The sequence below is a fragment of the Melopsittacus undulatus genome, chromosome 1, assembly GCF_012275295.1.
Source record: "Melopsittacus undulatus isolate bMelUnd1 chromosome 1, bMelUnd1.mat.Z, whole genome shotgun sequence".
NCBI classification, from domain to species: domain Eukaryota; kingdom Metazoa; phylum Chordata; class Aves; order Psittaciformes; family Psittaculidae; genus Melopsittacus; species Melopsittacus undulatus.
The window spans coordinates 37,955,195-37,970,720 of record NC_047527.1 but is presented as its reverse complement, the minus strand read 5'-3'; the positions used below and the strand labels follow the sequence as shown (position 1 = coordinate 37,970,720).

Below are 15,526 nucleotides of genomic sequence, written 5' to 3'. Positions count from 1 at the left end.
TAAATTATAGTTTACCTATTGCAGAAGCTGCTTTGGCTGTGTTCCAGACTGATCTGAGAATGGGGTTTATATATATGGCAATTTACAGCTTAGAAAAACTGAAATTATGTATCTCCAAGTATGTGTTTTTGAAACCCAAATACCATATCAGCCAAAATAACCTTTTTGTTCCATTTCCCTATACTCGAAGATTTAGAGGATGACTAGGCCATGTTGTCATGGTATTGAGCATCCCAACAATTTTTGCCACTAAGAAGTAAAAAACCTTTTCCTGCAGGACTTCTCAGTGCAGTTTTACAAGCTCTTTACAATGAAGCTCAATGAGCAATGATTAGAAGGAGCCTGCTCAAAAACATGCATGGGTTCCTCTGGTTGTGCTGAACATCAGCTTTCAGAGCTAGTTTGTCCCATCAACTCAATCCTAATATCTTTTTGTGCATCTCCCTAAATCTTGCGGTGTGCCATGCAGATTAAGGGAAGATTGTTTCCCTTGAAGGAAGAAATCACTGCTTTCTTAGTTGTATTTGTAGGAGAGTCTTTACTCTCTTTCCCCTGCAATGACTCTTGTCCCTGGGTGGTTAAATGAGTATTCTAGTAAGTACTAAGTCATGCTGTTTTACCTGTGAGAAAAACATTTTTGGACTAGCACTAGGAGCATTTGTTATTCCTTATGCTTAACTCAGGGGTGTGGAGAAAGTCCTAATTTTTCAATAATAGGTTTGTGTCTCTGTTATCATATGCTTTCCTGAAATCAAAATCATTCTCATTTTGTGGTCTTGTCAGCTTCAGTATCAAACTTCTTTGAAGAACTGTGAGACTGTGCTGCCAAGGAATGTTAAATCAGTGAAAGAACTTTGCTTACTTTGGCAACATCACAGACAGGGGAACCTGTCCACTGGCAGATCCCTGAATCAAGTTTTTAAATAAATCAGCAGTCCAAACATTTAATCATCTGAGCCACAGTATTTCAGCAGCACTAACTCTGGAAAGGAAATACTACAGTAGCTGAGATGAGTAAGATTAATGCAAGGTAATACAGATTATGGATGATTATGTGGAACTAAATATTTTTATCAAGTTAGTATCTGGCATATATTTACTACTACTGGTTCTGTTGCTCAGTATTTTGCTTTTAAGCATTGAAAGTAGTGTGATTTTTAGATTTCTATATGCTGTACAAAACTTAACAGCTTTCATTCCTGAATAAGATGGGTTTTTTAAATAGTTTTAATAGAAGCATTTTGCACTCATGTAAAGTTCAGGTAAATAAAGTCAGACATAGAAGATGCACTTACTGAAGGGCAACAGTTTTTAGGATAGAGCACAACAAGCCCTTGATAGTTAATTTTGGCACATGTTGTATTACAGTATACACACAGATAAAAAGTCTGATATTTAAGTATCTTAACCATTTTATAATTTAATATAGCTCATAATTTAACCCTGCTATTTCAGTTCCAGTTTTGAGTAACAGTTCAATCCTTTTCTTACACTTCCTGTTCTTTTGTTGTTGTTTACCCTTCACATGTTGTCTCTGTTCAGTGTAAGTTGTGACAAAATGAGCAGCCTGGCTCTCTGAAATACACTTTCACATGAGGGACAACAGTCAGATTTGGAGAATGGAAGAAACTACTTAATTTCATGCTTGTTTGAATTGCATGTCCCATGGCATCTTAACAAGAAAGAAAATACCCAAATGGGCTGCTAGTATGTTAAACTGCATACTAGGTGATTTTGAAAGAAACATCACACTTTAATACTGTGCTATTAGACTTGTAGTGGGTATTAGCCCAATCCTTCCAATACAGAAAGGCAAATATAGGGGTGGTTGGAAAATAAACATTTGCAAAATAAATCTACTGTGGACCAGACTAGTCAGGTTTGAAAGCAAAATATAGATACACCTAGGTTCATAAGTGAGGGGTTTTCTTTAAGTTGTGTGGGTGATATTATGTGGGCTGTTAATGTTATGGAGCCAGCTTCAGGCACATACAAAGCAGGCAGGTTTTTCCAAAAGTAGATGGACAGCGAAAGGCAAGTAGTCCTACTGAATTGCAAAGTCATGTCTCAGATGTCTGTTCCTCCTGTGCCTGTCCCTGGAGGAGATAAGGACCACCTGTTTGAGAAGATCACGCTGCAGCACAGCTGATACCTCTCCCACTGCTTCCTATGAAACCCTAGAGAGTGGCCACTGATAACGATGGGAGAAGCAGTGAGGGTCAAATGGCAGCTCTTTGCAGGAGCTTGTGCCTCCTCCCCTCTCCTCAAAGCAGTGTGCTGCGCTTTGCAGGGCTGCCCTTATCTGCTTCCTCCCCTCCCTGTCGCAGGGGGAAACTCTTCTTCCTTCCCACACATGCAGCAAGCAGCCTGGGATGCAGGGTAGGGCAAGTGTGTTGCTGCTCACGAGAGGACTGCTAAGCATGAGCATAATTACCTCTTTCAGAGGGAGGTGGAGACGACTTTTTTTTTGCGCACAGATTTGCTGTTTGTTGTATCGGAAAGGGGATGGCTCATGGCCACGGAAGCGGGAAGGAGCTGTGTGCAGGGCAGCAGTGCGGACAGCAGGACGCAGCGCCCTGGGGAGCTGGAGGACAGGAAGAGAGGTCCCGAGCTGTGGTGGTAGTTTCCACTCCCAAGCTCGGATCATCCTGAGCGGGGCAGGAAGAGGCTGCCTGTGGGAGAGAACAGGAAATCGAGCAAGATTTCCATGTGTTCATCCACTGGGGCTGTTCCTGTTCACACCTGTCCTCATCTCCCTTTTGAACCGGCCCAGCTGCCAGATATTTACCTTTGCCTTTGCTGCAGGCAGGTCTTGTGGGCTTTGCTGTTACTGAAGCATACTTCTGAGTAATGTGGCTGAGATTTCAGGCTGGAAAAACCCTTATTGCCCTATTGTTTTTTCCTACTTTTGTGACATATAAAAACTGGTCAAAAAGAAAAAGGTTTTGATTACACTAGGAGCTTTAAAAAATAATTGTTTTCCTCAATTAAGGTAGTACAGAAAGCCTCCAATCTCTTAACTTAATTTTGAGAGAGTGGGATTTAATTTCCATGGTGGATGTGTAAATTTTTTCTAAGCCAGGTTCAAATATGCATTTGTCACAGGACAGTATTGCCAAATGGTAAAACAGGGATCAATAGCCTGTCTGGTTTATTTTATATGTTTAAATTATAGAAAAAATCATCATCCAAATTGTGATAGCTGTCATAAATTACACTAATAAACAGATCTGTCAAGTTACTCAGATCAGATGAAGTAGTTGTCCAATGTAAACATACAAGCTAATTACTTCCCCTCTTAATCCTGTGAAGCATGCCATGCTTTTCGGGGTATTTTTGAGTCATATGGTTTGGCCCTGTAAGTTCCTGGAGTTTGACCTAGCTCTGTAGGTGGCTGCTTGACTAACTGACACAACCCACATTGTTGAAGTTTGGATGCTTGTTCTCAAATTTTGTATTTCAAGCTTTCTTGTCAGTTGTCCTACTTGCAGTTCTCCTCTTCAGCCTGTTCTCCTTGTTCACTCACCTGACCTTTTGTGGGTTGTCTTCTTACTGATCCCCTTTGGTCACTGTGCTGTGCAGTCCTCTGGGGTAAGAGGATGGACCCAAAAAGTGGTATTGGACAGCTAGGTTCTAAGACATCTAATCTGAAATGCCTGTGTTTGTATCACCTGAATAGAAAGACTAGTTTTAACTGACAGATTTAAAATATTTTATTTTTGTGTGTGTGTGTGGCAAATACCACTTTAGTTTCTTCCAGGTTTCTAGTTCTTGGTTTGGGACTGGAGGCTATCTTGTCTCTAGTGAGATTTAGCTAAATTTTGCATTCATGCGTATGTAAAAACAACTATGAGAGGTAGTTGCCTAAATGTGTGTTTTACAGCTCGCTGTCCTCATTGCCAGATTTGGAAAGTACTGTCAGATGTGCATCCAGAGCTAAATGTTGACACACAGACTAATGGTAATGGCAATGTATCTAAGGACAGGTTTTTACCTGCCTGTGCTTATATGTGGAAAAGTCATTCTGGTCCATTCCAGAATGGCCCGAGTATGATCTGCTAGGAAGTGGAAAGGCTGAGTCAAAAGTGGGTACATTTAATTGTCAGGAACAAATCACGCTGGCTCTGTGGGAAGATAGGACAGCAGTTGCTGATGCTGCAGCCAGCCAGGTGAAGCTGCTGGGTGTGTGATGCACTGGGAAGCAGCGTGTTGCCTTGCTCAAGGGGACAGTGCTGTTCCTCTATGGTTTATTTGTACTTCACCTTCCTTTCTTTCCTTGAAAGGAAACTGTAGCTACTCATTTAAAAAGAGCAATTCTTCTGCTGAATTTAAAATCTGAGATTCTCAGTGGAGCTGCACACAGGCTTTGTTCTCCCCAAGTTGGTGGCTCTCTCGTGCCTGTTTTTAACTGGCCTAGAAAAGGGGGAGATTAGAAACTGTCTGAGTTGCTTCGTCCGTGTCTCCGCTGTTACTGAGAGCGACTCCGTATGTTGAGGCTGGGGTCGGGGGGAGTATATATAGGTCATGAAACATTCGTTGTGGCAGGGCCTCCAAGCTAAGAGCAGCGAAGGGTCTAACAGAGGCTAGAAAGAGACCTTTGTCGGAGTGGGCCTGCGGGCTGTGCTGGAGTCACTGGGACGGTCTTTGTCTGGGCCTCCACGGCTGGGGTGTACCATGGCCGGCGGTGGGTCGGTGGGCCTGGGGCAGGCAGGCTGGCCCTTGTTAGCGCTTCCTGGCCTTTCAGCACGCTAGTACTTTATCAAACCTTGGCCACGCTATTCTTACCGAGTTTAAGCCTGTTATTCATAGGCGGCAGTGCACCCGGGGCATGGCAGTAACGACTGCTGAACTTAATTGTGTGCCTCAGAGATTTACTGGGGTCAGGGGCGAGCGGAGCGCCGGCCTGTCAGCTCGCTTTACCTGGTGGCGGCCCCCCGGCTGCCCGGGCAGGCTAACCTCCGATCTAAACACATTCGGGAGACACATAAAGTTGGTTTTGGAGGGGGGGGTGGTTTTTTTGGAAGCGGTTTCGCGGTGGTGTGATGAAAGGCGGCGGTGGAGGGGGTGTGTGTGTGTATGTGTATGTGTGTGTGTGTGTGTGTGTGTGTGTGTGTGTGTGTGTGTGTGAGGCGGGGAGGGGGGGGGGCGCAGGCCTTGGCCGCGCAGGTGCCGGGCACGCCCGGGCGCTGATTGAGGGAAGCAGATGGCTGCAGTCGGTGGCCGCCAGCCAGCGGAGCAGGTGCTGGTCACGTGGCCGCGGGTTGCCGGGGCGACGCGAGCGCTCTCGGCGCGCGGATGAAAGGCAAGGGGCCCCGCTTCAGCTGCGGCTTTGTGCCATTGGTGGCAGCTAGAGCGGAAACAACCGCCGCGAGCCGAGCCGGGCCGGGCCGGCCGGGCAGCGCCGGGCACTGCCCTCCCTCAGGGCCCGGCCGGCAGCCGCGCGTCCTCCGCGGGGTCAGGCTGCACCGCCGCCTCGTTCTGAGTTATTTATCTGTCCGTTGTCACGGTTTGAGGCGGTTTCTGCCGTTTTGTCGTGTATTGCACCCTGTAATTCCACATAACGCGAACTCGGTTCCAGAACTAACAGCTAGTTTTCATTTACAAACTCTACGTTATTTTTATTTCTTCATTTTATATCAGCGTCAGTTTAAAAGCAGCCTGGAAAACCGGTATTACTATACCACAGCCTGAGTTGTCCCGGCCCCAAAGCGGAGTGTAAATGTATTGGGGACTTTTAAATGACAGCTCCAACGTACACCTTTTTGGTGGGCTGATGCGCTGGTTGAAATGAACAGGAGTAAAACTTACGGTTGTTTGAGGAGTTACAAGGCTGGGAATTATGAAGGAAAAACAAACCCCAGGCAGCGTCCTCAGCATGAAATGAAAACATCGAGGGTGCAGAAGCCCTATGGAAGTGGCTATGGAAGTGACAGAACATTTGGCAGCCTGTACTCACTGTTCATCGGGTACCAGTACATAACTCTGCTTTGCTCTCAAATGTCTTAACAACTTTCCACAGCCAGCCTGTCAAACCAGTAACAGGCCTGGGGGGGAGGGTGGTTGACCACAGCAAAAACCCATGCCAGACTCAAAGGCTGAACGTGAATTAAAATTGCTAGCTTTTACAATTGATTCTTTTTTGTTGCCATTTAAAAATTTCACTCCTACAATGCTCAAGATTGTCACAGTGTGTGATTGGGTGGCAGTGTATTTAAAGCAGGATTTTGAGACGTGATTTTGGTGTCTTCACGCATTTTCAGGTTTCTGAGTGCAGTTGGAGAGATGTGGTCCCAGCTCCTCAGGTAGACAATGCTTCCATGGGGGAGGAGGGGGAGAAACAATCCCCAGAACCTGTCTCTGCCATCACAGTGGATATAGATTTCTTGTGTTGTGTAGATGCTAAGATACCAGCTGTATGGTTTTTGCTCCCATACAAGCAGTGGTCGCATACACTGAGGCTGTTGTGGGTGCTCTCAGAGCTGATGCAAAAACACCTTTTCAGCCTGGAAATAGCAGGGATGGTAGAAGAAAACAGAATCATTTTCTCATTCGGTTCTTTGTTTTGGTAATGCTCCCTCCGGTTCCACTCACCTGGTCCACATGGTTAGTATCAAGACACATGTAATTCTTTTTCTCTTCATGGGTGTCAGATTGTCCAACATTGCTTTCAAAAAGCGCAGGTTCTGAAGAGGGCAGAGTCTCATTTTCTTGTTGAATACATATTCAATGTCGCTGCCTAAGGTTTTGAAGGGAAGAGGCAAAGTGTCTGTTAAAGAATGGGAAATGTATAGCTGTGGCCCATGCATCATTGACTTTACAGTTGTTTTTAAATACTGCAGGAAAGCAGTTGAAAATAATGAAGTCACTAACAATAAACATCTTGCAGATTAACTGTTTAGTCAAAACACTTTTTGCTTACATTTTTGTACAAATATTGATTAAAAATACCTCTGTTTCAGTAGCAAGAAAACAGATTCAGAAACCAGCACTGCAAAGAAAAAAGGTAACAAGGGAAAGGAAGGTTCTGAAAATTCAGATTTGGAAAAAACTCCGCCACCATCACCTCATCCTGAAGATGAAGATGACCCAGGAGTTCAGGTAATGCTCTCAGTATAGCCTTTGACAATTCAGATGCATAAATCTATAGTTCTCATGGTCTTTTTACAGATATACAGGTATTCAGGTATTTTCAGTGTTGTTATAAAATGGCATACCAGGAAGGTGAGAACTGGAAATCACTGTGGTGAATATTTTACTAAAAGAAGTGTTCCTTACCAGAATTTTGCTCTACAGGCTTACTACCTGCTGATCTGTGTGCAGCACTGCCGAGTTTTCAAGTGTTCTGTCACTGTTGCAGTTATGGTGCTGAATTATCTGTTCTGTGGATTTAATGTACCACTACAAGTTCTTGCTTGTAAACTTTGTGTTTCTTCTTGCATTGGCTTTGCAAACTTTCTGAAATCAAGAATAAGACATGACAAAGCAGAATGTCAGAAACATGCATATCAGGGGCTTGTAACTACACCGCTTTAATGGATGAAGGGGCTTTTTGCAGGAATGCCAGTCATCGGCTAACATTGATAATTTCCTCATGTCCACTGCACACCTATCCCTTTCTGTCCAAACCTTATTTTTTGTAAAGAAAATCTGGAAATAGAAGAAACATATATGACAACTTCTATGTGTTCTGTCATTAGCCGTGTTAAGAAGTTGCCAGCTCCTCGCTTGCTTCTGCTGGCAGTGTTCAGATCAGAGTGAACATTAAAATTAAGAATTTCCTCATGAAAGAGTAGAGATAAATTGAGGTGGAGAAAATATGAGACTCCTTAATAGTCATGCTAGCATTACAGAAATCTGTTGTATTTGTCTGTTGCACATCAGGTTGTGGATGTTTTGCTTCTAATTAGGAGAGATGTTGAATCTGATGACCACTTTAAGAATGGTCAAAGTGGCCTGGTAAAGAGGTTGGCAAGCAGTGGTGTCCTGACACAAACATGAATTATGCCTTCCATCTTGCTATATTCCAGAAGGGTGTAGAGTGTAATGAAATGTGAGCAAAAGCAGCAGCAGGAGAGTGTTATTTCTGATCCATGCAAACCATTTATTTTGGATTAGAAAAGCTGATGTTTGAAGAATTAAGCCCCATCAGCCTGATTAATGGTGCTGATGAAAAGATACAGAAGAAACTTTTGGAGCTGATATTTTTTTGGGTTAGTTTGCAGACGATGATGACCTGTGCACAGATCAGCATATAAGCATGTTTTGCTTGTTTTCAGCTTAGTGTGACAAAACTTCCTCTTCATGAAACTCAATTGGGTGATAAACTTTGCATTAGTTTGGGGTTTTTTTCCTTCTTTTTTATAAATACAAATGTTAGGATATTTTCATAATTTTTTAATTGTAAAAAAAAGATATTTCAGGTATTTTTTGTCATCTTAATAGTCTCTCACTGTACAGGTTATCCTGCACCCATACTTCTTTGCGTAAACTTAGGGAAAGGTTGCAACCACATATGCCAGGACAGCTAGAATTAATAAACTTGTTATGCATTTCTTAGCTGAGATTGATTATTATGCAGTGGTCTGAAACATCACTGCACAACTTAAGCAGGGGAGATTTAGGTTAGATACAAAGAAGAAATTCCTTACTATAAGAGTGGTGAGGCACTGGAACAGGTTCCACGAGGAAGTTGTGGATGCTTCACCCCTGGCAGTGTTCAAGGCTAAGTTGGATGATGGGGCTTTGGGCAACCTGGTCTAGTGTGAGCTGTCCCTGCCCATGGCAGGGTGGGGAATTGGACTGGGTCTTTTCCAACCCAAACCGCTCTATTATTCTATTCTTAGCTTTAAATACTAAGTCTTCTGTATTATGTAGTAAAGCGCAAAGTGATGAATTGTTATCTTTAGAGAGGAAAGATACTTTTGGTATTACCGTACAGATTTTTTATATTCTATTATCAAGCCTATTACTCACCTTTCTACCTATAGATCAGTTAATGAGTAAAAGGTATTCTGATGCAGGTAAACATGCACAGTTTCTGGCAACAGTTTATAATAATTGTAGAGCCTCTTGTGGATGTCAGAGGAACCAGGAAGCTAACCAAGTCAATAAAACTAAATAGAGAACTACCATTATGTTTCAGGTATCCTTTCTATTAGGGAAATAGAAGAAGAGATTGTTTTGGCTACAAAATGAAACGTGTGACTAGCTATTGAGCTAAAAGAGAATTTGTTGGGTTTTTTTTTCATCAGTGATTATGGAAATGAGAGTGTAAATTTGCCACGTGGTATTTATTTTCATTTATAAAAATACTGTTCCACTTGTGTGGGAACCCCCTGTAAGTTACCGTGTTCAAGGTAGAAGCCACATCACCATTGTTTAAAAGGGTGTTGTACCCTTAACCTTTGCTCAAAATTTTCATTTTTAGTTAAATTTGTAATTTTGTCAAGTACATCAGATATTTGTGCTTTTAAAAGTATGATTAACTATCTAAAAGTAAATATTTGACTTTGTCTATATACATTGAGAGACCCAGGTGCATAGATCTTTTAAACAAGCTACAGAAGTATTTGCATGTATGGGTGTAAGATGTGTGTTAAGCTGGGAAAAGTGTAAATAGTATATCAATTCATAAAGATGTTTTTTTAACAGTTGATATTCAACATATTTTTTAATATATACATCAGTCCATTGAGATATTTGATGCTCAGTTGACAGTTTCCTTCAACAGCATCTGCTCTTTGCTTTTCAAAATACATAACCTGACACACAGACTATCTCAGAATTTGAATTTTATTGTTGCAGAAAATGGTGTCTGGCACTGAGCATCAGATTGCAAATTCTGTCAAATGCACACTTGCGTATTTGCAGATTGCTTTCTGCAATTTCTCTGAAGCTTTCTCTCATCCTGGAGGTGAAGGTATGGGGACAACAGTGACCATGTTTTCAAGTTAGGGTGGCTCAAGTTTTTCATTCTCCTGTATTAGTTTGGAGTCTTTTCCCATGATGTGCTGCATGGTATCTTTCTGGATGGTGCTTGTTCAGTGGAGTGAGGAAATTGTATTTCATTGTATTTCCCCTACAAGATAATCTGGATACAACCAGGTGGATGGGGAGAGCAAGACAGTGTGTTGTCACTGCTTAGCAACACAGGCCATGCTGCGGAAGGGTGGTATTCGGTTCCTGCATTGGCCATCTGTCAAAGTTTGTCCTCGATGTGAATTCAGAGGAGCAGTGTCGTGGGCTTTAATTGCTTTCTGATATAAGCTTTCTGATTTTCTAATGTGGTTTTAGTAATGCTGAAAGATTAAAAAAAATGTAAGACTAGCCGACAGGCAGAAACTCAGTATAGTAGTGTCTTGATTCTGTTGTTCCTACCAGGGTGCTGTAAAATAATAGCATTTGCTGCACACTGATGTGTTTAAAAAGCACAAACAAATGTCCTCAGTTATTCTACTGCTTGCCAGTTTTGTTTCTCATGAAAAATATCAATGCTTTCTATTTAGAAACGACGCTCCAGCAGGCAGGTGAAGAGGAAGCGTTACACAGAAGACCTGGAGTTCAAGATTTCAGATGAGGAGGCTGATGATGCTGATGCTGCTGGAAGAGACTCTCCTTCAAACACTTCTCAGTCAGAGCAACAGGTCAGACACGAATAGACTGTAAAGGTGCCTGAAACTGCAGTATTCATTGTTCAAATATGGGTCCTTTTCCTGAGTGATACTCATCCATAGCTGGCACAGTGTGCCTGGAAGGCATTAGCTTTTAGCGTTCTTAAAGAGTACATTAATTTATGACTTTGTTTACAAGCTGATGATATGTAGTTTGATGTAGTTCTTTGAAATTAATTGTCTTTCTCTAAAGGAAACCTAAACTGGACTGCTAGGAATCTTGAATTTACTTCTATGAATTCAGTGGTCTGGCTTCTCTGACTTTAATAAACCACTCAAGCTTGTCCCCTGCTGCTAGGCACCATAAGAACCCCCTTATGAAATTACTGCCTTGTAGTACCCAGCAGGGTACACTTTATTCTCTGTGCAATGTAAATGATGGATAAAATAGTTTGAATAAAATGAGGGGTAATAATGTAGGAATGACTGTTGTAACAATCTCATTGTTTTGTAGTGCTTTTTCAAAGAACTACTTCACTTAACTGATGACCTATTGGAGAATATATGCGTGTTCTTTGGTATTTCATTTGCAATTTGTTAAGCCCTGTGAAATACTCTGTGATCTCTGTTGTTAATTGTGCCTTACCAAAAGGAGAATTTGGTAGGTTTGCCTGCAGTTGTTAGAGTAAGAAATGTAATACAGAATTGCAGGCAATTTTGATACCTATTGTATGGACACTTACACAGCCAACTAGTGTTTTTGAACATCATTTAATATTTAGACTGTATGGTGCTGAAAGTGCGTGTTATTTTTAGAGAGGTGAACAGTGCCCATGTGATTACATCTGTGTTCTGTGTGTGTCAGCCTTTCGGAGAAAGCTAGAGTTGGGTTAGTGCTTAAAAATGGGCTTAAACAAGTATTTTTCACTCCTTTATTATGATATTACATGTACCTGAATCCTCTAAGTTCTTGTGCAAGGGGAAATAAGCCTTCCTGCATATTAAATCCCTGTTGCAAAAAATTATTTGAAGCTCTAAAAATGAAGAAAGTCTTTAAGTAACAAAGATGAACTCCCGTAACTCTTGTATGGTATTTACGGTGTAGGAATCTGCTGATGCTGAAGGCCCTGTTGTGGAGAAAATCATGAGCAGCCGTTCAGTCAAGAAAAAGGTAAACCAAACCAAATGCCTTTCCCTGCATGTGTTTAAACAGGCTAAGCACATTTCTGCTGAAATCCCTGTAAAGTTCTTAAAATACCCCAGATAGATACTCTGAATTCAAAAGCTGTTTAATTGAATAGAGGTGATTCCAGGAAAGCATCCTTTGATGGTATTTAAAATACGTTTGGATTGACATATATAAAACTGATTACTTGTTTAGTCTTTTACTCTTTGCTTTTTGCATTTTTCATTTTCATTTTTGCAAATATACCTATATGGTGCTCTTTACTTCAGAGTGGTGTTTCATGGGAGTTTGATGAGTGAGAGCTCTACTGCATACTAAATTTCTGCCTTTTCTAGTAAAGAAAAATCCTTCTAGTAAAGAAAAATAGAAGTTGTGCTTAGCAGCTGAAACAACTTCACATGTGAACAATATTACATATACAGGTGGTTAATAGATTCCTTGTCACTGTGCTAAGCAGTGAAAGACGTATGGTTTTCTTTTACTTCTGCCCTGGTTTCTAGCTATGTTCTTGGTTTGCTTACAGGTTCTTCTGGTCTGCTTCACAACTTGATTGGCCTTTGCACTTGCAAACTATTAAAACACTCAATAGGAAGTAGAAATGAGCTTCTTGTAAAAAAGGCATTATTATATTTTATAGACTATTTGTGCAGCTTATTCTCTGACTTGTACTGCAGTTGGACAGGAAACTAGTTAACATAGATACAGTACTGATGTTGATCATAGTTAGCCACAATATTTCATTTCCTCAAAGTGTTAATTTTTTTTAATTGGAGGAGGAGGGAAAGTTGCCTTTATTAATGTATTACTTCTTTAATGTTGTGGTGCTTGGGGGGCTTTTTCAGGGGGAGGTGTGAGGGGTGTGTTAGTGTTTTATTACTACTGTCATAACATCATTTACAGCTTTGTAAACTTAAATTCATGCGATGTCATGACTGACTGTGATTGAATTTGACCTGTTCCTGCACCTTTCACAGCACAGAACTTCTAGGGCTTTTTCTGAAGTCTAGAGCTATATTTTGTATTTCAAAACATAGGCTTATTTTTCAGTTAAACTTGATGTAATATAAACTCAGTAATTAGTTGTCCTGATGGTCTACTAGGCAGGAGAGGGGAATGTGGTCTTTTCATAAATGTCTTTACACTGGAAGCTGGTTTTCACCAATTATTTTTCTCTTCTTCGTTTCCCCTGCAAACAAAGGTGTGATTACTCATGGGGAGTGTGTATTTTGCTGCAGTTTGTGGAAAGTGGTTGGTCTGCTGCCTACATGTCTTTGATTGCAAGCTCTGCTGGAGGCAAGCTCTATTTTGAGCTGTTTCTTTAATGTTTTTTATGGATTGTATTTGCAGGTTTGAGGGGTGTCTTTTCTTTTCCTGCTCTTCTCCCCAACCCTCCTCTCCAAAATCCAAAAAAAAAATAGATATCAGGGTGTTAATATTTAACATCTGAAGTATCCAACTGTGCTTTTATTAAAGGTCTTTTACACTCTTACTAACGTCATCAAAACCCTGGTTGTTAGATTACTAATCAAAGTAAAATTGCTGCGATCAGGACTGGTCTGTAAAATAAACATGAGCAAAGGCTTCACTAGGAAACCTTTCAGTGGATTAGGTTGTAACAGAGATGTTGCATTCGAGTAAAGGACATCAGATAGTGAATACGCTTTTCTTATCGTGAAATTATGCTGGTTTTCTCAGAAATAGCCCTAGTCTAGTTTAGGATTTAGCAGATAGCATACAGCACTGTGCTTGCAATCATTTTTGAAGTGTACAGAATAAGGTAGAAATTAATTCATGTTTGAAGTGTAAGAGACAATGTCTTTCCGCATTGCTTTTAATATAGAATTTTGAATTCTGTTGAATACTCTTCCCTCATGCAGAAAGTGTTAAATACATGCATTGCTCTTTCCAAACCATCACTGTCCTGACGTCTTCAGTTTGCATGTGGAAATTTCTAATTTTTCTATTTTCTTGGCCAACTTCAGACCCCTTTGAATTTCTGCTCCTTAGCTTTAAAAAGAAATGTCTAGAACCAGACATGCTGTTCAGCACCAAACATGCTGTTCAGCAAAAGTTAGCACATATTATGGAAAGATGTGGAGTATGTAGAGCATTATACCTGCATGTTACACATCTGAATTTCTCTTTCTGCCTACCCATACACGGTGAAAATTAGATGTAAGTGAACTTATATACAAACCATAGAATCATAGATTGGTTTAGGTTGGAAAGGACCTTAAGATCATCTAGCTCCAACCCCCCATGCCATGGGCAGGGACACCTCGCTCTAAGCCATGTCACCCAAGGCTCTGTCCAGCTTGGCCTTGAGCACTGGCAGGGATGGAGCATTCACAACTTAATTGGAGAACCTATTCCAGTACCTCACCACCCTCACAGTAAAGAATTTCTTCCTTATATCTAACCTGAACTCCCCTGTTTAAGTTTGAACCTGTTACCCCATGCTCTATCGCTGCAGTCCCTGATGAAGATTCCCTCTCCGGCATTCTTGTAGGCCCCTTCAGATACTAGACGGCTGCTATGAGGTCTCCATGCAGCTTTTCTTCTCCAGGCTGAACAGCTCCAGTTTTCTCAGCCTGTCTTCAAATGCTGGCATTTCACCCACAGACTGATTACAGTGTAGTGCGGTGTATCAGTTGAGGTTATTTGCTTTTTGTGTTGCTTTGCATCTGTAATTAATGTGTTCTGCCTTCTGTTTTACTAGCAGTTGATATTTCTGGCAGTTTTGCTCTGTGTTTTAAGCTTGCTCTTGTCTCTGCACATAAGTGGCTTGCTCAAATAACTTTCATTAGCAGGTATTACTGTACCGCTTCTGTGGCCATGGCAGTGCAAGATTGTGTGCTCTTTTAAGTATTTGCTTGAAGGGAGGGATCATTTGTACCTTCACTTCTCTGCAGAGACTGTGGATCAGATTGTCAGTTATGGCTGAACCTGGGCAGTGGCAAGTTGAAGTGACCTGCATTGCCCAAGTCTGCCATGCATTATTTTAGGATGTTTACGTTGTAAGTTTGGACAAATTTTACATAAATTTCCTATCTCACCTTTTTACCTGCTTAGCGTCAGTGTCTGTGTAGTGGGTATTAGATGGTGGTGTCAAAGGCCATGAGCATCTGTCTCAGATATCCTGAACTGCTGTATTGTTAAGCTCTATTTGAGTGCTGGTGATTGTAACTTGATTAGATTATCCTTTTTTTCTGGCAACAATTGTGAATACCGGAGTAAGATCTTATAAAGACTTTTTTGAGAATTACTTTGTATTTAGGTGAATCCTTGATGCACAGTGCACACTCATAGACCGTATAATAAGGCAGACCAGTTATTACCCATCAGACAATACAAAAGTACATTTTACTCATGAGGGTTACAGGATTTATCAAGATTTACATTGTAAATTATTATTAAGTTGGCAGTTGACAGAAAATACACTTGACTGAAATGCTCTTGAGGGGAGCTAAATTGGCTAATATGAAACCTTTGTATAAAGGTGTTTAACCATGTTGTCATTGTAAGATTGATGTATCTCAAAGGATTCTGATTTAAAACTAATCAAAGAGACTTGGCCATAATACATTTCAGAAAATAAAAAAGTTAATGCCTTAAGATTAGGGATGACTTTGTTAAAGAGTGGTATTGCCTCAGGCTAGCTAGGAGATTCAGCTAATGGGTTCTCCTATTTTCTAATGCTTTCTTTAATACAGTTTGACCTCTAGATGTG

The 15,526-nt window shown here is 41.1% G+C and overlaps 1 protein-coding gene across 3 annotated transcripts in view; it reads left to right on the top strand.

Annotated features, from left to right (window-relative positions):
* Positions 1 to 15,526, top strand: part of CHD7 (chromodomain helicase DNA binding protein 7) — an 89,401-nt gene that overhangs the window by 32,226 nt on the left and 41,649 nt on the right. Inside the window, exons 3-5 of one of the 3 annotated variants that reach the window (XM_005152518.4) lie at positions 6,960 to 7,098; positions 10,506 to 10,643; positions 11,716 to 11,781. The exons of 1 other annotated variant lie outside the window; for it this stretch is intronic. In XM_005152518.4, the coding sequence (XP_005152575.2) occupies positions 6,960 to 7,098; positions 10,506 to 10,643; positions 11,716 to 11,781 (343 nt within the window). The remainder of the gene's footprint in view (positions 1 to 6,959; positions 7,099 to 10,505; positions 10,644 to 11,715; positions 11,782 to 15,526) is intronic. One more of the 3 variants, XM_031052060.2, reaches the window with a different exon arrangement.